Source organism: Heliangelus exortis, chromosome 2, assembly GCF_036169615.1.
Source record: "Heliangelus exortis chromosome 2, bHelExo1.hap1, whole genome shotgun sequence".
In the NCBI taxonomy this organism is placed as follows: Eukaryota; Metazoa; Chordata; class Aves; order Apodiformes; family Trochilidae; genus Heliangelus; species Heliangelus exortis.
The window spans coordinates 29,288,388-29,314,565 of NC_092423.1; the positions used below are offsets into that span (position 1 = coordinate 29,288,388).

The window sequence follows — 26,178 nt, forward strand, 5'->3', positions numbered from 1 at the left end:
TAAAATATTAATACAGACTTTTATTGAACCCAAATGAAAAATCTTAGCTATCTCTAAAGATTCAAATACACAAAATACACATAAAAATACAGTCTTCTAGAATTTGCCATTGCCTTCTCCTTTATAATAGAGAACAGAGGACAAGTTTACCCAACTCATTCACTAAAATCTACTCTTGCCAGTTCTACACATGATGAATCATTGCATTTGCTTGAAAATCATAAGCTTTTAAAGCGTAACTCATTGAGAAATGACTAGCATATTTTCAGCAGGCCAGAGAGGGCAGCCCAAAATTTCATTTTAGTTGTATACAAAAATATATTCTCTCTTAGTCCCTAACAAAATAAAACAGAGGAATTTCTATTTTGGTGATAACTCTCATTTTGTAATTAACAGAAAAACTTCTGTGGGCTTCTATAAGGACAGGGCTACATCCCTTAATTTTTATCATGCAATATCCATAAATCTATCCACCATAAATTTCCTCCCTTAGCCTCCGGCCACTCCTCCTAAACTCATCTTGACTCCTCATACATTCCTCTATACCGCCCCAATGCCTACTGTTTTCTGTCACATTCCTTCCCTCCATCCAGTCCCTGCCCCTCCTCCCTCCAAGCTCTCCCCTGCATCCAGCATTGCTTCCATATGCCACTCACACATGCAGATCCATAGCCTTTTCCTATCTGAATGTACCTTACTTTGCCTAGCCCTATCTTCTCCTTCTATAGTGATGGTTCTGATACCTAAAATTTCTCTTATTGCTCAAGCTGCTGTAGTATATATCCTTTTCACTATTAAAAAAAAAAAATCACTCCTTCAAGATGTAGCAAAAAGAAAGACAAAATAAATGTGATCTCAGGCACAAAAATCAAAGCCAAATTAAAAATAATATCAGAATTATTTCAAAATCAACATTGCAATTAAAGTTTTGATGCAAGCTACAACATCGCATGACCTGGCAACACCAGCAACACATGCAGAGAAGACACCACAGCATGCTTAAAAAATAACTTGCCTGATTACCAAATGTAAACTACATATTTTGTCACTCTGCTCTCCTGTCCCCTCACCAGCATGAAGAATCACAGCTCCGAGAGGGAAGAGCAAGTAGATGCACACCCCCTGAGCACCTGCAAGGTTGTGCTTCCCACCATAACCATAGTGATGGACCAGGACAGCTTCCCAGCATCACCTGTTTATTAAACCTTTAGCTAGAGGGCTTTTTTCCAGGGCCTGGCAATTTATTCTCTCCTTATGGAGAGGAGCAGCTGCCCCAGAACACGGATGAAGTGCCAGGACCAGGATTAGGGCCCAAAAAATGATCAGAGGGTTGAAACAACTTTCCTGTAAAGGAAGGCCAAGAGATCTGGTTGTTCAGTCTGGAAAAGAGAAGGCTCCAGGGAGACCTAATTGCAGCCTTTCAGTACCTAAAAAGTGCCAATAAGAAAATGTGAACAAACTTTTAAAGCACGGCCACTAGTGACAGAACAAGGGGTAATGGCTTTTAGCCATTAAAAAGGAGAGATTTAGACTACATTTTAGGAAGACATTTTTTACAATGACAGTGATGAAACATTGGGACAGAATGCCCAGAGAGGTGGTAGAAGTCCCATTCCTCGGAACATTCAAGGTCAGGCTGAGCAGGGCTCTAAACAACCAAATATAGTTGAAGACATCCCTTCTTACAGCAGAGGAGAACTACATGATCTTTGAAGGCCACCTGCAACCTGAACCATTCTGTTTCTATATTTATACCACTTCTGTAATCACTTCATCATCACTTGTCATCCCTCTTCCCTGTTCTGAACTGCTCCCCATCCCTCTTTATACGTAAAAACTCAAGACAGTAAATATTGCATCTGGTGATACCTTCACACTTCCTCTGCATGTTTTAACATCTTCCCTTGTCCAGAGCACAACACACTTCCAAGCAATGCTTTGAGGATTACACTAAAATTGAAACAAGCTATTTCTACGTGCTTGCAATGGCTGACCTTCAGATCCTGCTCCAGAGCATATTTGTTCTCATACTTAAACAGGAAGAAATTACTAAGTCATTGAAAAAAAAATGGGGTTGGACAGCTTGTGTCTTCAAGACAAGGATTTTGTGGAAGCTCTTGATTTTTTCTGAGGAAGAAACTGGACTTGCGTTGTTACATGGTTATTATGCCTTCTAATGTTTACACACTGGCAGAATGGGAACACAAAAACAAGTCTATTCAAGCACAATAAATAAAAAAATCCTCTCAAGGCTGTTTCCATTTAAAATTACAGGCCATGCCATTTGCAGTGCTGGAACATGCTGCAACACTGCCTGTTTAAAAGTTGGTTGGTTTGGGTTTTTTTAGGAGGGGGGAAAAAAAAAACAACCCTCTTGACATGCTTGTTTTGGAGCTCCTAAAGGAGTGGAGAGTCCACAGAAATGAGTTCATCACCTCCCATGCACTGGGGCAGGCTCCAATCCTCACCCGCCTCTCCAGGACCCTGCGGGCCATGGGAGAACTTTAGCTGGAGGAAGGAGAGAAAGATCTGGCCAGATGTAATAACATCTACGTGCTGGAAGGGGCCTCCTTTGCCTCACTGTTAGTCTGGTGGCAAGACCCTCTTATCCCTCATCAGCAAAGGAAAATCCCTTCCACATTAAGTACAATTATAGGCGAAAATTAGCTGCCAATTTTTGAAAGTCTGTCCCTTTAACTTTTAAGGGAGCTGGTTTCCTTTTCAATTTTAAATATATCTCACCCATATGGGAATAATACACAATCAAATCCAATATTTTTCCTACTGCCTAGCAGCTAAAGTTATTTACTTGACTTTAACAAGACTTTTCTTTCCTCTCCCCAAGTTTGAGAGCAAGCACAAGCTGAGATGAGCTGTGCTGCTGCAAGAGCAGGCAGCCGCTTCCAACAATTCATTTGAAAACAAGCAGATCTGTATGTTAGGGGGGAAAGGGAGAAACTTAGCACAGGCAGGGGAGAGAGGGGAAAAAGTCCAGGTTTAAATTTTTTGTTGTCATAAATAAGCGGCTTGAAACATGGGAACAGAAAATAGGAAACTTTCAAAGACTTGACACACCTATTTCCTACTGCTGGAAAATTAAGACAGTTCCATAAGCTGCATCTCCCCTACATTAAAAACAATGCACAAAGGGTGTTAAGTTAGCTATGCAGACATAATGGCCACTAAAAAAATCCCACTGGTATGCTGTGCAAATCTGATTGTGCAACCTGCATCTGTTCTTAAGGAAGTAGGCTGAAGGCTAACCGAAGAGTTTTACTTTGAACTCCTTCTCCCCAGTCCCCCAAACCATACAAATCAAGATTTAGCATGTTTACTATTTGCAGCTTCCTTCTCCAAAGACACAGGTAGAGCATTCATGCCTTCCAAATTGTAACCTTACACATCTGGCCAGCAAACATCTGGATATTTATCTTCACTCATAATTTCCTTCGGTAAGTCCAAAAACTGTCAGTTATTTCAGCTGAGATTCAGCCCAAGGGAGTACAAAAAAAAGTTACATCCTTCTTTTGTCCAGGTTTTATAAACTGCTTTTTACCTTTTTCCCTGGGATATCAGTAAGTATAAAAATAAGCAGAGTGGATTCCTTTGACTGTGGTTCTCATTCTGTGAATACGTATTTCTGTAGCCACAGGGAGCATACATATGCAATTGTATTAATTACACAGTCATATCTGCAACACATACAAAATATCCTGCATGTTTTAAAAGGCATTTTTTAGTTTAAATGTTACGTATTTCCAGGCAAAACCACTGAAATAATCACAAGAATTTAGAACAATTTGTGAACAAACTACATAGCAAAACTTATGCCAATTAGACTTCTGATTTGCCATAGTCAAACCCAGGAAACATAAACATCAATCAACTTAAAAAAATAAGAATTTTTCATTTTTTCTAATTAAAAACAACATTTACTTGCAGAACTGTTGTAATGGAAGCACTGCCTTTGGACTGGAGGCACCAGCCTGAGAAGCTCACTCCTGAGTTTTGTCATTCTGCCACTGTTCTAGGAAAGTCTTGTCTCCTGCCTGTGCCATCCCTTCCCTGTTTTACCAAGAGGCATAGTGAAAATAATCTCCCTTGCAAAACACTTTGCAATTCAACTATTAATAAACTCCCTCTAAGAGACTCAAGTGTTACTACCAAAGATAAATATCTACAGAAGGAAAACATGAGTGATTTCTGAACCTACATAATTATGAGTTTAGTTTTTCTTACTATTCAGCAATTTAAAGATGCTGCTGACTAAATTTTCCAAATCTCAACCCTGGTATCCAGTACAAAATCACTTAGCAAAATTTTTTGGACAAGAAATAAAGAATTCAAACTATGTATGTAATGAGGTTTTTTTGAAGTCTGTCTACCTAAGGTTGCATTGACTTCACCTTTGTAATTTCTTTGAACAAACTTCATGCTTTCCAGCTTAAGTCTGCTCGGTGAAGTTGAAGTGCTCTCAGAAGAGAGATTAACTTAAAAATTGCACCCAGCATGAAAATTAATATCATAGCTTCTTAAAATGCTATCATTTATTATAAATTTATTTTATACAGATACTGTGGGCACTTTTCACACTGGCATTTATCCCATAGCAATGCTGCAAAGCATTCATGACACCAGTTCATTTTATCCACATGGTACAAGAGAAGCTGTTAATCACATTAACAAGTCTGCATTTCTCCATTATACTTTTAGATTTATTCTTCACCTCTAAACCAGCACATAAGAGATATGTTTAAGTACCAAACTTAAAATAAAAAACTTAAAATTCCACATTATAATAAGTGGATAAGAGAGATCAGGAGAAGACCAAAGAAGCAAAGAGTTGGAAATACTAGAGAGCTGGATTTAACAGGTTTGCTCATTCCTGCCTCACATCACTTCTAGGCAACAAAAAGCTCAGGAACAGTTCCTTTAAATAAATAAATACATAAAATCTTTCTTGCTTTAAATAGAAAGTAATTTCCAATAAAAGCATATAAAATTAAAAGATATTTTTGGGTGAAAACTCCTTTTATTTTTATTTCTGTAGCATACTATAGGTTACCTTACTGGGAAAAAAAAAAAAAAGAAAGGTAGGCTTTTATACTTTTTAGGATCTAAGCATACATATGTGTTAATTGTGACTACAGTTTAAAAGAAAATAAAAGAAAATATACCCGTATGTAAAATATATGATGCACACATAAAGCATATATTTTCTTTAAATCACTGTGCTGTAAAATAAAAAAAAAAATGTACTTTCTTCTGTCTCAATAGGCCAGTTTCCAGTTAATGGAAAGCATGAACATAACATCATTGATTTCTGAAATGATTTCTTATGAAAACATGTCGCATACCACAGTCTTTATTATAATCCTTTTTTTTTTTTCTTAGAAATAGGTTTGCTGCTGCTGAGCTTAAAGCTATAGTACAGCAAGGTATGAGATTGACGTTGTGATACACATTCATTAAGTAGGGAGGAATTCTCCTAAATTTATTAAAAGTAAAACAATGGCAAATCTCACCTGTGCTTTGCCTGCTCACCTGCCCAAGTTGCTCTGCATTGTCTAACAAAATACTACCCCTCTTTTACTTACAATCTGCCTAATGACTGCCACTTAGCTGTCCTCATCAGAGAGGCTGAGCATGATCTGCCTTTTTTCCAAAGAGAAGTCTGTAAGGGTTCCTAGAAAGCTAAACCTAGGTAGAATCAAAAGTCCTTCTTCTGGACCATACAAAACCTTCCACTTCCTCCTGTATACGTGCCCGTATCATTTGATTATTCACTAGCAACAAAAAGAAATTTTCAGCTAACTTCCCTTCCCATTTAGCTATCAAACGAGTATCATAATAAGGGCTGAGTGATTCTTATTTCAGATACCTGTCTTTCATACATATTTACAGAGAACATTGTAGATATAAAGATACCTAAAACAAGATGTTCTATTTAGACCCTGTCTTCATTTTTAAGATTATAAAAGCAATTTTAAAGTATTTAACCTCGCTGAATTTCTTCAGGTTTGATAATCAATTATTTTTGAGAAAATCCAATAGAAAGGTATTGCAGGTTATTTAAAATCTTGGGGGCTTAGAGAGGCAGTGATGCCAGAAGAAAAGGGTTTACTGGTAATTGTGCTATTAGAAAGAAGAAAAAAAGGCAAAAAAAAAATCTGGTTAGTAATTTTTATTAAGTTACATCTTCTGCTAGCATGCTATCAATTTAGTGGGAAAGACTGCCATTCCTGCACTCAAAAAGCAGGAATTTTTGGCATCTTAAATACTTTAATTAAGGCATTAGATGCACTGAAGGAAGCATACATGCAAAGAACATTGTCCAGATACAACAACATTTTGTCTTCTCCAAACACACTTTAAATGTTAATTGCATATCTTGAAATGCCTAATAAAATATTTTAAATGGTAATGGCCTCACTAGATTTTTAGCAAGCAAGGAAAACTATTACAGACACCCAGCTTCTAGATATCCGAATAATATCCTGAAAGGAACAGCTTGCCATTTGGGGGTTGGGATGGAATGCACTTTTAGTCTGCATTAAAAATCATTTTAAATTTCTCACGACACAAAAAGCAATACTCTTCAAATAATCATGCAACTATTCTTTCTAAGGAGTGCACAACAGTCAGTAATATTGACAGTGTGATTAGCAATGGACAATCTGTCCTTTTTTTTTTTCTTTTAGATAATACTGAAGTGCTGAATGGTACACACTTGAAATAATTTCAGTCACACACATCAAATACCATAAAAACAACTCCTCTCTCTGTATGCATGCATAAGATACACGTGTATTGATGCAACCACTCTGCAAAACTGTATTTAAATTACAGAAAAATTTCCATCAAGAGCCTGTGTCCTTAGCAGAAATGGAAATAACAATGGTATTTCTGTTATGTCCTTTGGTCTTAGTACTCCAGAAATGGGAGTTTTTAGCAATGTCTGCAAAGAACAAGCAGTACAAGCCCAAGCCCCTCTGAGAGGCTCATCTCCCTGGGAGGAGAGCACGGTCCACATCCATGCATTTCATCCCCCAGCCACAGAAACACAGATGCACCCCAGGAGCCACCTTACCTTTCCCTGCAGGTAGACTGTGAAGGTGCTCCAAAGCTAAATGCTGCCCAGTTTGAAAAGTGTTTGACAAGAAATTCCAAAAGAGCCATGCGAAATTGCAAATCACTATAGATCCTCAGGGTGCCCATTAGCAAAACTGCTGCTTCAGAGAAGGGATGCAATGAAAGAGCTGTTCTGCACGTTTCTTTCTTCATGCTAAAACTATACAGACTGACAATCAGAGCAATAATGACCAGGCAATTTTTACTAGCACAGCGGGAGCAAAACAACTTCTTTTTGTAACAGAAAAGCACAAGCATCTCAATGGGCCATCTGTTTTAACGATGCCTTTTATTTCTCCAGGCCTCTGCTTCTACTTTAAAACTTAGTGACAAGAAATACTTACCACTGCTGCTGTTTGATGAATTATATGACACATGCTTTTACTCTAAATCTAATTCCTTACAATCACATTTTCATATCACAAATTAAAAACTGTTGTTACATTCGGTACCTCTTCTTGTTGATCTGCTGATTTCACTGGATTGACAAAAGATGGAAGTCACATAAAAATGAACCTTGCCTCTCTTCAAACATCCCTCCAGGCAGGACAAAGCCCTCTAGCAAGACAGTGTGCAAAGCTGCTGTATCTGAAACCAGGAGCTATCATCTACAAAGTCATTGCAATAGATTTAGGAAAGAAATGTGTTTCAAATGAGCTTGCATCAAGGGATTTGTGTGCAACTTACTTGGGAAATTTGTATTGGTGAGCATTTTTTTCTTCCTAGTTTATTAAGAAGCCTTTTGCTAAAATAAGTAGCATCACTTCAAATTAGGTCAAGGGAAACCAGAACATATAATCTCAGGTGGGTTTTTGCTTACTATGAATTTTTCTCTTATGATACACATGCGAAGTTTAAGACATAACCAAGAAGAGAAGAGAAGACAGAAGGACTGCTTTCCTTGAACAAGCAGTTGAGATTCCAAGCATACAGAATTTCTGCAACTTATGAAGTTACCTGATTGAAGAAGGTCAAATAGTGTATAACAGAACTACTTCAAATATTTTTTTCAGGTAAAAAATCCTATAAAAATAAAATCTTCAAACTGCTGCAGGAGAAATAGTTTCTCCTCTCTCTCATTCACTAAATGAAAAAAGGTTCACTTCATAACTTGAATAATTCACATTTAACTTTATATTTTGTAACACCTTAGGAAGTGCAAGTGTCATGCACCATTTCATTGGTTTTCAGCAGCACACTTGGAACTGTACATCAAATGAACTGTTTCTCTGCACAGTGAGTTGGATGCTTTCACACTCACGTCCCCACTCTGACTAAAAGGGGATTCTTTTTTTCCCCCCTGCTTAGAATGCACATGCACAACCTAGAGGGCAGCACTAGCTAAGGATACAAATGTGTGAAGACAGCTGCCTTTTTGAATGGTCAAGACAAATTTAGAGCAAACTTTCTTCTCCCACTTCATCCCGTAAGATACTATTTTAAGTTGTTCAGGCGCAGTGACATTTCTATCAGATTAGTTTAATAGTCAGAAGCATGACTGTAATCACAAGAGCCATCTGTGGGCTGTATCAGTTTCTTCATTACAACGTCCCGGTGAATGCACACACCGAGCACATTTCCTGGGGATCTCCAAAGAGAGTCATTGCACAAATGACTTTTGGAATTCATTTCAAGCTTCGGAAAGTTTAGGTTTTACCACCTTAAAGAAAAAAATGGATGAAAAATAACAGAGATTTTCCCCATGGATTTGAATATTTAAAGATATTTATTTTACATTTTTTTGTAAAAACATGTTCCTACATTCACATAGGAACCCACGCGTTCCTATGTGACCTGCTCTGGCAGGGGGGGGTTGGACTAGATGATCTTTCAAAGTCCCTTCCAGCCCCTAACTTTTTGTGATACTATGAGTCTACGTTACCATCTTGGTTTTGTACAAGCAAATCCAGAGCTTTTTCCTCAGTTTGTGCATTCAATAACAATGTAGGCACTGCAGGTAGGAAAAAAAAATTAGATTCTAACATCCAGACATGCACAGGTACCTCTGGTTAATACATGTCTATATAAATAGCCTGGAAAAGACCAATGTATTATGTAAACCCTCAAAGAATTTGAGTAATAACCTTCTGGTGGCCCCTTTCCCAGCCATAAGAAAAGACAACTAGCATGTAAAACAGAATATGATTTTCCATTTTGTACCAGGCAGTTTCCTAAACCTCATGGTGGTGGGAGCCTGAGAAAAGATAAACAAGGAATGAGAGGAGATGGAATTACCACCTGAGTATTTTTTATAAAACTTTGTATCCTAATAGTGGCAGTTCACACTTTCATGAATACATACTTCACGATACTTAAGACTGAAAGATATATTGTTTCTGTCACCATAAAAAAAAAAATTTTAAAATTGCTTTTATGCTCCTATCAATAACAACCACAGATATCCATCTCTCCCAGGATCCCATGGCAAAGAAAAGCAATTACCAGTTATTTACAGAAACAGGACAAGTATCATGTGTAGTGACTTCTCCTAATACCCTTCCACCCCCAAAGATAAGCAGCCAGTGTCTTATTTGGTTAGATGCTGAACCCATGGAGTTTAATTCCTTATCTGTAGCAATGAGCCATGTCCTACACCTTCCACTACATCATATTCCTCCTCTGCAGCATGTCCTACAGCAATTCTAAAGTGAAACAAAACCACAGCTGATAACTTTGTCTACTGCCCAACTTTGTGGATTTCCTACTACCATAATTCTTAACAACCTCTGCCGTATCACATAGTTAGAAAATCTATTCACCCATAAGTCCCTTCTGGATATTCAGAAATAAAAATTAAGAAAAAACTCTCCAGCAAATTTCCTCTTATTCCCATCTTCTGAATTCTTCAGATGAAAGAGATTTTACAGAAAGTCACTTACTATCCCACAGCTTCTCAAGTAAAACCAGGAGGGGCTTGTGATACTTGCATGTGCCACTAAATTTAATAGATGGAATAAACCAACCTCAACCTGCATCAGAACATTATTCCTGCCAGTATACAAGAAAACAGTCTTCAGAACAACAGGAACTTATTATGAACAATAACAACCTGAAAACAATACAGGCAGGCTCTTACAGTTTTATGGGACCCGAGACCACACCATGTCAGGAAGGCTCACTGCAGCTGAGGTAGTTTCAGGTGAACCTTTTCAACTAAAATATACATTTAAATATCAGGAGGAACAGCAAGTTTTTGTTTGCCAAGACTGACTGTGGTCTTCTAAAAATTCAGTGTCCACTCAGAATAATTACTTGACACATGATAAAGGAGCACCTCTTATTTCTGAAAACTAAGAGAAAGGTAAAAGAAGTAGTTACAAAAACAAGCATAGAGGAATAAAAAATGATGTCGTTTATTTACAGTGGAGTTAGAAGGCTGGAAATAAATCATAATCACATGAATTCTCTATTTATTTTGAGTTCATGCTATGCTGTCTGCAGGCATTAGACTAGAATCAATCAGAAGATAGAACAGAAAATATAACAAACAGCTATAGCTTTTGCTATTTTTGTGAAGCAGGCGGACTCAGCCTTTTAATATCCTGCTCTCCCAAGCCTGTTTAAAAAAATAAGAAAAAAAAAACTAGCAGAATGGCAAAAAAAAAAAAAAATGTTTTTCTCAAAATTCACAAGAAGAGAATATTTTTCTCTTAATCACTGGGTATCAATTTCCTTTGCAATCAACACAAGCTGTGACAAGAAAAAGAGCAGAGCTTCATTCAGTCATTTGACAGTTCCCAAAGTTTTCTATCTTTCACTGGGGTGGAATTAAATGTGTTTCATGCTGGATAATCAATATGGTACTGAATTTCTAGTTAGGTAAACAGTGGCATATTCCCAGATGCAAGAACAAGTCAAAAAAACACCAAGATCCAACCCTTCCTTCCCTGTCCCCAAATGGAGCCTTCGGCATGCAAAAAAACATTGCTACTTACTGTATTTCTTGGGGAGTACAGGTTATGCTGAAAAGAAAACCTTGTCTCTCTGACTATGATCCCAATAATGAAAGTCAGACATCATTTTAATATAATGAATTTCCCATAAACCTGAAAACTTTTAAATCCAAAATTATTTCAATACACTATGAATTCTTATTACAAAATCTACTTAACAAGTCCATTCTAATATACTGACCTCAGACAAGTACATTATAAAACACAGATGAAAGAAGCACTTCAAAGGCAGCAATGGGTCAGATAAAGACAGCAGAATCATATGTGCCTCCAAAATACAGCCTTTCAAAAATGAGCAATAAGTGTGGATGCTGAAGAGACTTTGAGCCCTGCTGTCTCTTCCTTTAATAAGCTTGCAAGGTCAGACTCATCTCCTCATTTAACAGTGACTAGCATTGCACTAGTGTCCAAAGTGCTGATTATGTACATAATTAGCAGAAATTACTGATGGAAATAATCTTGAGACACTAACTGCCTCAATTAATACACTTTGGCTCCTTATAAAAGAATATCCTGCCTTTAGACTACTAACCCAGAAAATCCTCTCTGCTTTCCATGAAGTCTTCAGTTTTCCCATAGATCTGCTCTAGCAAATCTGGTTTATTGTTCTTGACTACTGGACAGTACCACATGTCCTGCACCATTGCTAAGTTGACCCCATGACTACTGAGCTGAATTGAGTTATTTAAGAAAGAAACCCATTAAAACCCTGTTTTTTAACATGGGCTATTTCAGTGGTCTTAACATAGTCTCTGCACAAGAGGGTTTGTTTTTGGAACTGTGTGGTGAACTGCAGCATGGCATAAAAAAGCAGAAACTTCTGAAGTCAGTTCTGCTGCTGAATAAATTGTTCTAAGAAATTTTAACAAAAGATGCTTACTGGGAGAAGAGACAGAAGCAATGTTAAATCATGACTGGAAGAAACTTTCTCTTTAAAAAAAATAAATCTACAAAACAGAAGATGAAAGTTCACAAGGCTTCCAGTGCTTGGAAATCTTAGAAGGAAAACCTCCTCAGCATTCTCATTTAAGATATTTTGCAACAGATTTAAGGCATGGTCTTTTGAGAGACAAAGCTGAAGTGAGTTTTCAAGGTTTCTTCTCTGTACTCCAACTCTTCAGAAGCTGACCTCGGCCAAAAGGTCAGTGCTGTGGGGTGGGAGAATCTGAGAAGCTCAGAGCCTATTATTCCAGAATACACCTGGTGTGGTAGAAAGTTTATTTCTCGTCCACCATAAATAAACTCAGAATTATTAAGAGACACGCCATTAACTCAAAATTTTATGTAGCAGCTGGGGAATCTGCTGAGGTTACACTTATCAGTTGAGGTCTATTTTACGACCTCTGCACATAACTCAAACCATCAGCTCATATTGGCTCGGCCTTTCGCTGACAGGGACCCTGTCACGTATCCCACAGGGCGGCTGGAAGCCGGCAGCGGACAATGGGGGCGAGTGGGCCTGGCAGAACAATGCAGCTGCTGCGGAGGTTGGCCCCGATGAAGGAAACTCACTTCTCCCAGGTTGTCCGAGGGAAGGGACACTGAAGCAATGGAAATTCCCCAGCAGTAAAGGAGAACAAAAGAAGAGGTGTTGGGAGGCTGCTGTTAAAAAGAGACAGGCTCTCTAAACCTGCTGGCTGCCAGACTTGGACAGCTTCTTCCAGGCCCTGAAAAAGGAGAAGAGGCCGACAAAAAAAAATCCCCACATTGCTCTATAGGACGCAACTGCCCGGGACACATAGAGTACTGCTTTCCACAGAAGACCAGAGTTCTCCCATGCTCCCCACTGGGGCATGGGGTTGAGAGCTCAGCCAAGGGGTGCCCATGGGCACAGCATAGCCCCCTGCCACCATGCCAGCCTTGAAACCCCCACACTTCCCCATGGCCAGGAGCTGGGGGCTCTGCACAAGCCTGTCTCTCTTGTTTTTGCGTGGCTCTGGAAGTCTCTAGATTTCCTCCCCTGATTAAAAGGTGTGGCTGCTGAAGAAATTAGTTTACAGAGCCTCTAAATTCCTTACTGCCGTTGTCATCTGTCTGCAACAGGAGTATCCGCCAGGCCAGGGAGCAGGGAGGGGTGTGCTGCACCACGGCTTGGGCTCGGCACTGCTCTGGGACCACCGAATCCCCCTGCCTAGCACGAGTAACTCTGCAAGGACTCTGCACCTGGAGAGGAAACTTGAGGACTAATCCATATATGCTAGACTAAAATATCTGTTAAAAGTCCCTCAAACCCACACATATCCTTCCCTGAAAAAAAAAACGACAAAAAAAAAAAAAAAAAAAACCAAAAAACAAACTGTGATTTTTACAGCTTGCTTTCCTCAGTAGTACATCCATAACGGGTGTTTTTACTGAAACAAAGGGAAAAGTTACATTGATTTATAAATTCATTAAAATGTCAGGAAAAAAAGCAGTGGTTAGTTAAGTACTCTCATTGACAGCCATAGCTTTTGGATCAGGCCCAGAAGAACATTGGACTAAGTGGTGAAACATTTTATTTTCTAACTTTTTTAGTGGCTACTGCAAACAATGGAAAATACAAGCACATACTTAGAATAACTCTATCCTTTGCAAAATGAGATCACACCTAAAAATACTTCCTCTTGTTGCTGTATAAGTTTGGTTTATGATAATGGCTATTACACATATATAGAGAAGAGGAAAAAATAGCTTCCAAAGTGCTCAGTAAAAATTTGATCTTGTATAGCAGACTTTCTGCTACAAACGAAACAATGTTTCTACAGAAGAAAATCTGTAATGATTCGGATTATTTATTCAAATAGCAAAACAGATAAACCAACTATTGTGAGGATAATACGAAATAAGGTAGTAAAAAGCCAGGGGGTTGAGTTATCAAGTTATTGCTTGGAGATAGGAAAATCTGTGTGACGATTCATTGTATCAAAATTACACCAAGTGTTGAGAAACAACTGCAAAATGTATCTGAATTTTAGTTTTCCAGTTTGAAACAATTAGTCCTATTATTTACATCCCCACACATAAGCCCACACAGCTTGAATTTCCTAGGATATACATGTGCTATTAATTTTTAACTTCAATCTAGGATCCAAGCCTGTATCACCAGGCCCCGTCACTTTCAAGTTGTAGGGTGTATTTTGTCCACTTGTACCAGAGGCTGTTCTAGTGCCCTAACTTCTCAAAGTGCAAAGGTATTTTTCAGGAATTTACATTTTGCATTTTAAAACCATCTCCTACATTTAAATTTTCTTACCAACAATTGAAGCAACTGACATTAGCAGCTGTGCTGCTGCGTTACGTATTTCATCATTGCTTGACCAAAGAAAAGAACGTTCATTGAATTAAAATCACCCTTTTGAGTGATTTTTTACTAACATTGCATCAGTCCCCTGCTCAGTAGCACACACGAAACAAAAAACAACACTTCTGTAACCTGAAGAAAAGTGAACTAACTTTTATGTAATGACCTTAAGACGAGAGCAGCATTTTTTTATGCAGTTTTCTCAAATCCATTACATATAGACAGACCTGGTTTGGATTTTAATTTGAAAACTGCTAGAATGATTAATTTTGAAGCGTGCAACCCCAATGTTTATCTCAAAATACAGAAAACCAGATGAGAGTGAACAAAAAGTTGTAACAGGAACAGAAATTCGTGCAACTGCCTTAGAGAAAACAGAGCTGACCCTGGCTCCCTTCTCTGTCAGTAGGAATTTTACCACTGACTCCGGTGAAAGCACGGCCAGGCTAGTGATTTTCTAACACTCAAAGGCAATTATTTTTATTTTAAAACGCAGGAATAGCCTCCCACTCTGGTCCAGTTCTCAGCCTCAGGCTGCAGCCCTGCCAGCACTGTTAATGTCATTGTTTGGGAAGCGTATTCCCAGTCTCGCGTACACCCACGCAGGGCTCCCAGCTCCTGGCTGAGATGTTCCCCTCACCCCATTGTTCCAGCTCCCCCTGCTTCCTCACCTCCCGCCCCGGCCCCCCGCCAGCCCCGGCCCCTCACACCATTGTTGTCCCCCTGCACCCACCCTGCATTGTTCTCACCCCCGCCCGCCATCCCCACCCGGGAGGGACCCTTCCTCTCTCCCACTCCCCGCAGCAGCAGCTCAGGCCCCTTTCTGACCAAATTCCGTCTATTTCCCTGACCTATAGGCATCAAAACATTTTCCCTTTCTGAAGGAGCATTATATAAGCTATCGTTACTAGATCCCACAGCTTTTGTGAGCTGCGGGGGCTCTACCTTGAGAAGCCCAGTCCAAGGTCTCTTAAGCAGCAAGAAGATTCTTATTCCATTGTTACAGACTGTAAGCTCAAAATAAGGACCTACAAACTGTTCTTGCATTTTCGAATAGGATATAAAAGATGGGAGCAAAAACACGCTGTTACTATAAAACAGAAATATGTAACGAGAGAGATACAGAGATAGATATTACATCCTCACAATATATATGTACAGAAAGGACTGTCATGATCAAAAACTCATGTTTAGTATGCAGAGCATGATATAAAAACTGTTTTCCATGCTCAAAGTAAAAGTGACTCTTCGATAATACTTGGGAAGAAGAGCACACATGCATGCTTCGAGTAGGTTATGCATAGGGAAAAAAAAAGAAAACAGCTAATGTTATTAATAAATTATATATTTTGTATTTTAGTACGTGAAAAAGTCATTAACACTTACCATGGCTCATGCGATGAAAGCAGTAGTATGCAAAGTCCACTCCCAGGAGTGTCAAATACCAGGTCCATTGCGAGTCCCAGGGCAGTTCAAAGAGTCTGTAGTTATTCCATATGTAGATATAACTAATTAAGTCAACGCTTCTGAATAAAACACTGAAACAGAGATCCAAAATGTTTTATCAATAATTTTGTCAGCTTTCATTACAAAACCTTTTCACTTTATATTTACCATTAATCAAATGGAAGTCTTTTTGTAACACCTAAAATCAGTCTACAAGTTCTGTAACCTCTAACAAGTAATACTCCTGTTTATTTCAGTGGAACCTTTTGGTGAGGTATACAAGTTTTTTAAAACCAATTCTCTCCACTTACCACTTGTGTTCTAGCATTTGGCATGCTCAAGGGCTGAAGTACTCCTGTGCTCTGCAGGTGCTATGGTGTTCCTGTTCTCCCAAATCTAGAAGAAACTCTTCCTAACTCAACAAGTCAGAAGTGACTGAAGTATAGCAGCATTTATGCTCAAACACTAATGTATGGCCTTAAAATACCCTGGCTATTTTCATTGTAAGGAAGAGCATAGAAGGTGAGAGGCCTTTTGGAAACAGTGAGATATTCAATCTATTCAGCATATCACTTCACTTTAAAAGAGAATAAATGCAGCAGTAGGAGACAAAACCTGGTATCTTTGAAAAGACAAAAAAGGGCACTTTGTAGAGAAAATAGCAGGACTGCCAGAAAGGAGGAATGAATGAATTTGCAAAGGCAGGAAAGCCACCAGGGAGCAGCTTTTATTGCTGCTGAGTTCCTGGACTACTGGGAGTGAGCAACTACTCCTGACCTAATTCAGGCCAGGAGAAGGAGAAGGGAAGTAGCTCTGGGATGGTCAGACCAGATCCAGCTGTAACTCTCCACAGCTGTTTAGGCTAAAAGAAATTTGGGTTGCCATAGTCACACCCTCCCCTCAGTGTCCCACTGTCTCCCATCTCATTTCACCAATCTGGAGGCTGAGCTGACTCCAAACAAATTTCTTTGGTTTTTGCTGGGGGAGTTTTTGGACAGGCGGAAACATTAATCCCAGCATGAGGCAGATGAGAGGCCATGGCCAGTGTGGTGGCCCAGGTGACACGTGGCTTAGGTAGCTGTGAAAAGTCACCCCAGATGCAGGCTGACATATTTAAACTCGCACTTTTTGTGGAAGAGAGAAGTCCACAGCAGCCTCCTCACACCCCCTCCTGTTTCCGGCCTTTACTGTGCTACTGAAAATGTTTGTGGCACAGTTGTGAACTGAACTGGGGTGGTCTCTGAAAAACAGCAAGTAGAAATGTGTAGTGAAAAGAGATGAATTACAGAAAAACCATGCATATCCTTTTTTCATATATGTCATTAGCTTAAATGCACATCAGCTGGGGGCCTAAGAGTCAGAAGTAAGGTGATCGTTAGCACCTTCTCTACCCACAGGAAAAACTGATCAAGTTCTCAGATGTTTTGCTACTGGTATAATCTTCAGGGCAAGGGATTATCAACAGAATGTCTTTGTGCAAAGTTGTGGAATATTTCAGAAATGTATATATCATATTCATGGTTGGTAGGAAGTCTGAGGGATGCAGAGAACTTTACATGGATGTTGCAAATGGCATACCTTCAAATCACTGCTTGAATAGGTAGGGGTGATTCCAAAGTCCACATCAGGATCACAGCCTTGCAAAACCTTAGCTGAATGACCTTCACAGAACAACATCTCTCTCTTACTTTAATCTCACCTGGAATTTCACCTGACACTGAAATCAGCTAAAAGAGTCTCCATGTATCTCTCTGTCCATGTCTGCTCATTTTCTTCTCAAAACCTATTTTTTTTTTTTTTTTGAGATTATTTTTCACATTTACAGCATGGCCCCGAAAATACTTGAATACACAAAACTAAAAAAAGGACACTTTATACTACTCCTCCTCACACAGCTTGAAAACACACCTGAAAATAGTCTGGCCATGCCCTGTCTTTCTGGGAAGCTGCACTGAAACTTGAGGGAACCTTAAAATATGTGGCTGTTTCAGCTTGTGAACCAACCTCCATCCTATGACTGAACTTTGTGGACACCTTCATATCTGTGCAGATCCACTGAGAGTTTTTATACTTCTGGCATTAGCATCTCTTTCCATAATGGGGTTTTGAATAATGCTAGAAGAAGTATTTTGAGCTTCTGTGTTGCCAATTTCTCACTTAACAAGGGATATCAGCTGAAAATCCCAAGATTCCAATTCTAGCCTGAAAGCAAAATAGTATTGCATTCACCATTTTATCCTGAGAAACTGAAGCTGTACAAGAAATTATTGCTCTGGAAGATGGAAGAACAAACATCTTTTCAGCACCCATCTGCCCCGTCTTATCTGTAACTCATTCCTACTTTTACTACAAGCATCCCAATTCTCCTGGACAAAACCAAAACACAACAAAACCCATGAAGTTTTATTTCAGCAGCTGGCAGATGAATTTCTCTTAACTACCAATGGCAGGTGTTTCTACCACTTCAAAAACAATTTAGCTATGCCCAGGGTTGGACCATACACACCTGGAAAATGTTTAATTCTCATAAGAACTGTATTCTATAAATATTTTTAGAGAAGATTATATGCATCCAACCAGATTTTTGCTATTCAACTCATGAAGCATCTGTAAAATTCAGTATAAATTCTCAATCCCTTTCACAACAGGTCAGAAAGGAGCTGATACTATTCAGACACAAAGAAATGGGCATTTCTTAACATCTTTTCAATGACCAGGAAATTTAAAACACCTCTTGCAACACAGAGTATCAGTTATTATTAGGCACTGTTTTCTTACTTTATTCTTTTTCTTTTAATAACAGAGTGCCTTTGCACTACATCCAAAGATACGTGCAATGCTACATTTCCTCCATTTTTATCAGTATTTCACCCTTCAGTCCTTTTTTTTTTTTCCCCTACAAGCTGAGGCCAAGGTGTAAAACTTGAACTAACCCTGCAATACATTTTTTATATATGTAATTTGCTGTACAAGTCAGAATTTGCTTATTCTTTCATTCATGCTTGAATCACAACTCTACAGAACGTAACACTAGCTGATTACTGTAATTAATTTAGAGTAATCCATCATATCACTATGCAATGCTGGAGAAAGAAGAGTTGCTTAGCTAAGTACTTTTAAAAAATTTACAGTGTGATAGATAGGAAAGTCCAGAGCTTTCATTCAGTTACAATTCTGAAAGGTCACTTGGAGTTTTAAAGGTTTATATTGCTCCTTTTTTCTCCTTCAAGTTCCATTGTCACTTCTTGAAAATACTGAAAAGAACTAGAAAAACCCTTTTCCTCATTTAAATGTTAGTTTTTAACCATAAATATGACAGAAGTGGATAGGTAAGACTTTTGTCAACCAGTGAAATCCTCTGCATAAGGAGTAATAAGTCCTAGAAAAGACAGATTATATAGAAAATCTTAATATATATATTTCATAGATTTTCACTCTTAGATTTTGAACTTTTCATCTAAAACTTCCTTATTATGTGAAAAGTATGTACTTAGGCAACTGTTTTGACTTAGAGAGAGGGTTCTCATCTCCTAGTGTCTGCAGTTCATACATACTTTACTCAAAGGTGGTAACATTTGTTTTAATAAACAGTCTCCCCACTTTCCTTCCACTGGGACAGATTAGCACTTCCTCTAATTAAAAAAGTCCAAGAAGGAACTTCTGGGAGATGAACTCTCCATGTGGACATGAAGATCTACTTATGGTAGATCCCTATGGGATAATGAAGGAGGGAAAAGGTGGAGGAAATTCAATTGGAAGAAAAGGCGGCTGCCTTTTTGCAAAGAAAACAAGGTCCTGTTTTGCTTCCTCTGGCTCAAAAATCAACCTTGGAGAGTGAAACCAAAGTTTTAGGAAACCTCTTCCATGGTGCCGAGGACAGTCACCAGAAGGGAAAAGGGTCAGAAACAGTAGCTGCTGCCTCTCTTCTGAGCACGGAGGAAGATCCATGCACAAAAAGTGAAGACTGCTAGGAAACTGCCCAGGCTCTTACCACTGCTGCAGTCATCACCTTGTGTCACACTGGGAACCGACCCGGGGCCCCTGAGCTAAGAGCACAATGGTACAGCTGGACTTAAAAAAGCTTGGCTCTCATGGGCTTTAACAGACTTGCATCCTTGGAGGTCAGACACAGAGGGAAACATGTTAAAGACACCCTGGTCACAAGGTTATATTATCATTAAAAATACTGCGTTATTACTAATACAGTTTCCCTAGGTTAAATAAATTCCATTTTCCCAGCCTGATTCAAACTATGTGAATGTAAAGCTTCAAAATGTTGAACAAAGGAAGTTTTTCCTCAACAATTTGAAATTATTCAGACCATATATATAGCAGCAGGATACATGAATAATTAAATGCTCTGTAAGCCTTTGTTCCAGAGTGGAAAGTAGAAGGATTTCCATTTCCAAAGATACTCATGGAGCTTTCGTTTCCAGATGAAAAACTGGCTCCAGTCACAATTGAAATAAACATTTTGATAACATGATTTCATTAAAGAGGAGAAAGGGGGAGAAGGTAGAGGAGCCCTGAGAAAAGGCCCATTTGCAAAACAAAGCAAACCTCCTGCAACTGAAATCCCCTTTTATTTCCTGTACAGGTGCCAGGTCTTGAACAGACACCCAATTTATTTCCTTGTCAGCTGACTTATTAGGGTTGACACAAATCGAGCTGAAATATGCCTGACACACTGCAGTCAAGGCTTTTTTCACACTTTAGCACAAAGCCAAACTTTCCACAACGTGGAGGGGAAGGGAGAGGGAGCTGTGGGAGTTCTTTTCCCTGTTTTCTATCATCAAGATGAATATGATCCTCTCCCATTCTTAATATGCAAAACCAGTCATGAAATAACCCAAGGCTAAAAAATAATTCACCAAAATGATACAGCTGGGAAATGATTATCAGGCTCTGGAAAGCCCTTGATTACAGGAAATAGCACCTACATTTTGAGAAAATGTTCCCACCAGACACAAAAACTGAATCAGAGCCTCTCCTCTTCCTCAGTATGGCTTTCTTCTCTGGCATTTTAGCCTAAATAATGAAAAATCCCAGTTTTCCTTAAGGAGGAAAGAAATTACCAAATGCAAGATGAAGTAAAATAGAGGTGAGTTCAGTATTGCTACTACCTGCATTATGTGCAGTACTACCTAATGTTTTTTTCTGACAAGAGTTGGGGCCTTTTCTTCACCATACTGATTCCTGTTGCACTCAACTTTTTATCCTTGAGCTTAAGACACTGGTATTAATTTACAGTAGTGGGTGGAATAAAACATGAAACAATAGGTTTGGGAAGGGGAAGAATAAAAATCAGTGTAACACTTTTTTTATTTTAAAGTCCAAGTCCTGTCTATATAATTCAAGTCACTTGTTTGACTTTGCTCTTTCTTACAAAAATAAGCAATGAATTAAAAATCCAACTCAGATATTTTCACGAGATGTTCCACTGTCTTTAGTGATTTAATCTATGGTAGTAACACATTCTGTCCAAAGTTTATGCCAGGTCTTGTAGTTAATCTGATTACATGCGATCTTTAAAGCATTACAAATCCTGGTTTTAAAAAATTCAGTTCAGTGGAACTACTGGCCATGTAGCTTCTTCCTCTATGAGAATGGAAGTTATATTTCCTCAGAGATATTTATACCTGCCCAACACACTGGGCAGCAAATTCTGCTCTAGTAAATTCAGGACACACAGTACTGTGAGATTCTAGAACCTTGTCTGTTGTGAGGCAATGGCCCTGGCTTTTTCAATATTTTTATAAGTAGCACCATATAAACATAATACAAATGCTTACTTAGTACCTTTTCCCAACAGAGGATCTGATTTTGATCTCTCCTGTTCAGTTGTTCCACTGAAGTCAGCAAATGTGCATTACAATTTGAGTTAGATTAGAAACAAGCCAACATGAAGAGATACTTTCCCCTGGTTTCCCTAGTTTCTATGTGTTGACCCAGGAAACTAGGTTGGCCAGCTCTGATAATGTTACCCCTGTGCTCCATCTAGTGGAATCCTGATTTAAGCTTAATACATCTTCCGGCAGAAACGTGCTTCAGGCAGAAGGGTACTTTACATAGAAGCAGTTTCTTAAGTTTTCCAAAATGCACACAAGCTGACACAATTCATCATGAAGAAAAAATACAGTAATATGGAATAAAAGCCTAACCAACGTTTAATGAGTTTGAGAAATCGGTATATTTTGAGACTACTGATCTTAATTTAGAACATATTTTTAATAAGGGTAAACTCAGTTCACAGTTTGTACTTCCAGGGAGGAGCACAAGTATATGTGAGAACAAGCATTGACAGCTTGTCCTTGTTTCTAAAGCCAGGGCTTGTGAAAAGCCAGGCTCTTAAGATTCACAAGCAGCAACAGGCGATCACCAAGCCATTTTCTGGACCCACTGTATAGAAAAATGTGATGATGCAGTAGACAAATATGCATTCTGCCAACAGCTGTGTCAGTGTAAGAGATTACAAACTAAAAGAGTAACTGGCTCCCTGACAGGCTTGTGTGAAATACAGCAACCTCTAGAATGTTATGGTAGGTAAGAACTAACAGTAGTTTTACACAATTAAATGTGTGGGATGTCTGGGAACATCTTGACTCCCTCAAGCCTCTCTCCGAAATCCTTATATTAATTTTTAGTAGCTTATATGTAATTTCATTAGGAACTATAGAGCTTCTAGCTCTTAGTCATCACCAAGAAGTAGTACTCCATGCTCACCAGGCTGTTTAGAGCTGCTCATTGGTAATCCTGAGGTCTGCAAGCAGCTCTGCCCAAATGGGTGCTCTCCAGCCTGCTTCAAACAAAATGACCCAGGTTAACAAAATTCTACTGTTTAAATCACCAAACATAATGCTGCCAATATGCCTAGGAAAGGGCTCACCACTGAGAGACGTGTAGGTAGTAACAGGGGAGTGGGGTGGTTCTGATGAGCACCTAAGGCAGGAAGCCACTATCATCTTTAGTGGATACAGCTGGAGTTGGACTTGCCGAAGGCCATAGCATAATTTACATCCAATTTATAAAACTGTGTTAAACATATACAGTGACAAGACAGTAACTCTGTCTGTACACATTACTCTAATGTGTACTGATTTAATTCCATTCCATTCGTCAATGACAAACCACACCAAAAGAACCTAATTAGACCAAGCAAAGATTGTTCATGTAGACAGTCCCTGCCAGGAACTTAACTAAACTGATTTAGTTTTGCCTGCTGAAAAATGTTACCAGCTCCTACTGCACAGGACTAACCCCTTATCAGAACTGTTTATCCAACTTTGACTGCTTTACCTACAGAAAGATTAGTGAGTGATTTCAAAACCTATTCTTCCAACAGAGCTTTGGCAAAATGTGGGAACAATTAGCAATGTATATGGGACAGTTCAGCCCTGGAGGGTGCTCTTACAGAATATAAAACTATCTAGTGCTACTGGGAGGAAGAGAAGAACGGGGAGGTGAGTAGATTTTGTCTCATCAGGGTTGCTCCCTGTTAAAATCCTATTATTTAGAAACATCTATGGTCAATGAATGCCTTGAATTGTCATACCTGGTTGCTGCTGGCACAGTCATGACTGCAGATTCTGTAGGGCCTGTGCCAATATAGCTCCTGGCTGCAATATTCCCACTCACCTGCCTGTCCCTCTGCCTTAAGAAAATACATTATTGCTCCCATAGTCAACTGAAATACCTCCACAGAGGATCAGATGAACTCTTGAACCAACATGAGAGAAAGGGAGGACTACATGCATGAGTACAGGTAGGATGGAAGTGCAGCAGCCAGAAGCCAGGTTGGTTTAGGGGCATGGCACTGTAGAATTACTTGCCATTTATCCAGGTTAAGTGATCACCATTCCAGTTTAGTCCCATCTGCTCATCACTGCCCTAAGTACAGTTGTTATCAGTCCTCAGACTTGCCAGCATAATTGCATGCATTGCTGCCCCCTGACCTGGCTCTGTCAAAATAAATGCAGCTGAGCTTGAACACCTCTTTTATAGTTCTTGGGGGGCTTTTGTTTCTGCTTTTAGCTGGATCACTTTGTCAGGACCAGGTTAGGGAGCAATTAAATGTGCAGTTATGTTGGCAGATCTGAGGGAGCAGCTGGATCAGAAGCAACACATCTGACCATGCTCTAAATAAACATCTGTCCATAGCCTTAGTCAAACAGATGTGGAGAAAAAAAAATGTACCTAATAAGTCTTAAACTGAAAATATAATTTATGACAAACTGGATGTATCAAATAGTCATTGAAGAGATGCCATCACTGATTTATGAGATTATAATTTTCTATAGCCATCCATGAAGCCTCTAGTAAATAATTAAGGAAACCAAGACATACTTTAAATTGATAAGTCTATGCAGGCAAGTATTCTGTGTTCTATCAGGATACTGCCAGCTTCATAGTGTTGTGAACTGCTTGCACCAACTTGAACCAAGCGTGTCCTAATCAACTATGCATATTGCTGCTATTAAGAACTGAAAATTTCTGGTTTCAGACTGTAATTTTACAGGTTTTAAAGCGGGTAACACAGTAATGCTAGAACTGAGTATTTTTTTTCCTGCAAACATGACTGCTTTTTTCCCCAAGCCCATTTCTTGTGCTAGGAAGAGTTTTTGAACAGCCACATCAAGAACTGTTGCAGGTTAACATGATGCTGGGGTGCTGGACCTCCTTCCTGGGCTACTTCACCACAGGTCAACACAAATACTGATGCTGGAAAAAGGAGAGAAAAGGTCCAGAGGTAGAAATAAGCAACCAGAAGTACAAGTCACTGAAAGGTGCTTCATCAAGCAGCAATGCTGATCTAAAATGTACAGAAAACGGCCTCTACGATCTAACTGCTGGAAAAAGATTATTTACAATCCAGATGTTGTACAAAACTGTTAATACACTGGTCTAAAGCAGAAACAGGATTTTTACCCCTTTAATTCAAACATTGCTCATGTGCAGATATCTTAAGATGCATAATAGCATGAATTAATTAAAAAGCATTTTCTTATCTTTCTATGATGCTCACCACACTTAAGAGAACTCCAGTGTCCTCTGTTCCAAAACCAAAGTAAATAATGTATATTAATTATAATGTTCCTCTTAGAAGCAGATTTCATTCCAGTAGATTTCATTCACTAACAGACATTCTGTTAGACATATATTTAAACACTCACACACTGTATGACTGTGTTGCAGAGTTGGAGACTAAAAATTGGCAATTGAGCACGACCATAAAGAACGGAGACTTTCCCAACCAGCTTGAAAGTGTACCTACCTCAGTTATCCCCCAAAACACTTTTTGATTTGATTTATGTTCTGCTGCTTTAAAAGAAGAAATGGGCCAATATGAAATAATGCACATACTTGTATAGTGAATATTTATACCCAAAATAAACTTTCTCTTGGGAGAATATTTTTAAAGCAACATTTCAAGTCTCCTGGCAATGGTTAGTTAGAGTAGTTATTTATTTATTTAGAATAAAAGTTCTCAGAAAATTTTTAACCACCAACATTTAGGATGCTGGGAGTAACTTAGTAATTCAAGTTTCTCCCTTTCCCCAAATTACTTCTCATTGCATAAAACATTTAGTATTCATACATGCAGAGGAATGCACAGTATGTATTAAGGCAGAGAAAATTGTATTTAAGAAAGGTATGGGCTATTTTACAAGAGACGATATGTACACACAAAGCAAGTCAACATCCTATATGCTGTTGAGTCTAATAAGCCTAAAAAAACCCCCACATTGCCTCCTCTAATTAGACCTTTTCTTTCACACCTACATTTTTAATATTTGGCATACGAATATCAACAATTTATGATTTGCATTTTCTCCAACAATGAAGTAAGGAACAGTGAATAAATACTGTTTTCCCTCAAGGTACACAGTATTTCTGTTATACAGGCTGTGAAATGGAAAAACATACTCAGAGGCTGAATATGGTCTGTGACTCCTAATTTTTTCATTAAATGTAAAGACCTCTTTGCAACGATGCATCTGAAGCTTCATTCCAATAGACTGGAGCCCACCATTTTAGTTCAACCACAGATTTTTTTAAGGAAGTGGCAAACCATTGCTGCTAGTTGAGAAAATGAAAATTAGTCCCTGGGAGAGGATACAATCAATGGTGTGTTAATCTAACCTTCAGCTGTTAATGATTTGCACCACTATTTCCCCTGATGCTGTGGGTTCTGCTGAAATATTGTTTTAGCAGTTTCTGTCAAGTTTCCCTACCTTTTTTTCTGCCTGAAAGGGAGAATGCCTGAAGTGAATGTCCTAGCAACAGACTTAGCATGTGCTTTTTCTTTTTTTCTTGGTTGGTTGGTTTTGGTTTTGGTTGTTTGGTTTTTGTTTTCCTGACCCAGTTCCT

The 26,178-nt window shown here is 38.8% G+C and overlaps 1 protein-coding gene across 2 annotated transcripts in view; it reads right to left on the reverse strand.

The window, feature by feature from the left end:
* AGMO (alkylglycerol monooxygenase) overlaps window positions 1-26,178 on the reverse strand; it is a 186,397-nt gene that overhangs the window by 151,570 nt on the left and 8,649 nt on the right. For both annotated transcript variants that reach the window (XM_071735361.1, XM_071735362.1), the window contains exon 3: window positions 15,751-15,902. In XM_071735361.1, the coding sequence (XP_071591462.1) occupies window positions 15,751-15,902 (152 nt within the window). The remainder of the gene's footprint in view (window positions 1-15,750; window positions 15,903-26,178) is intronic.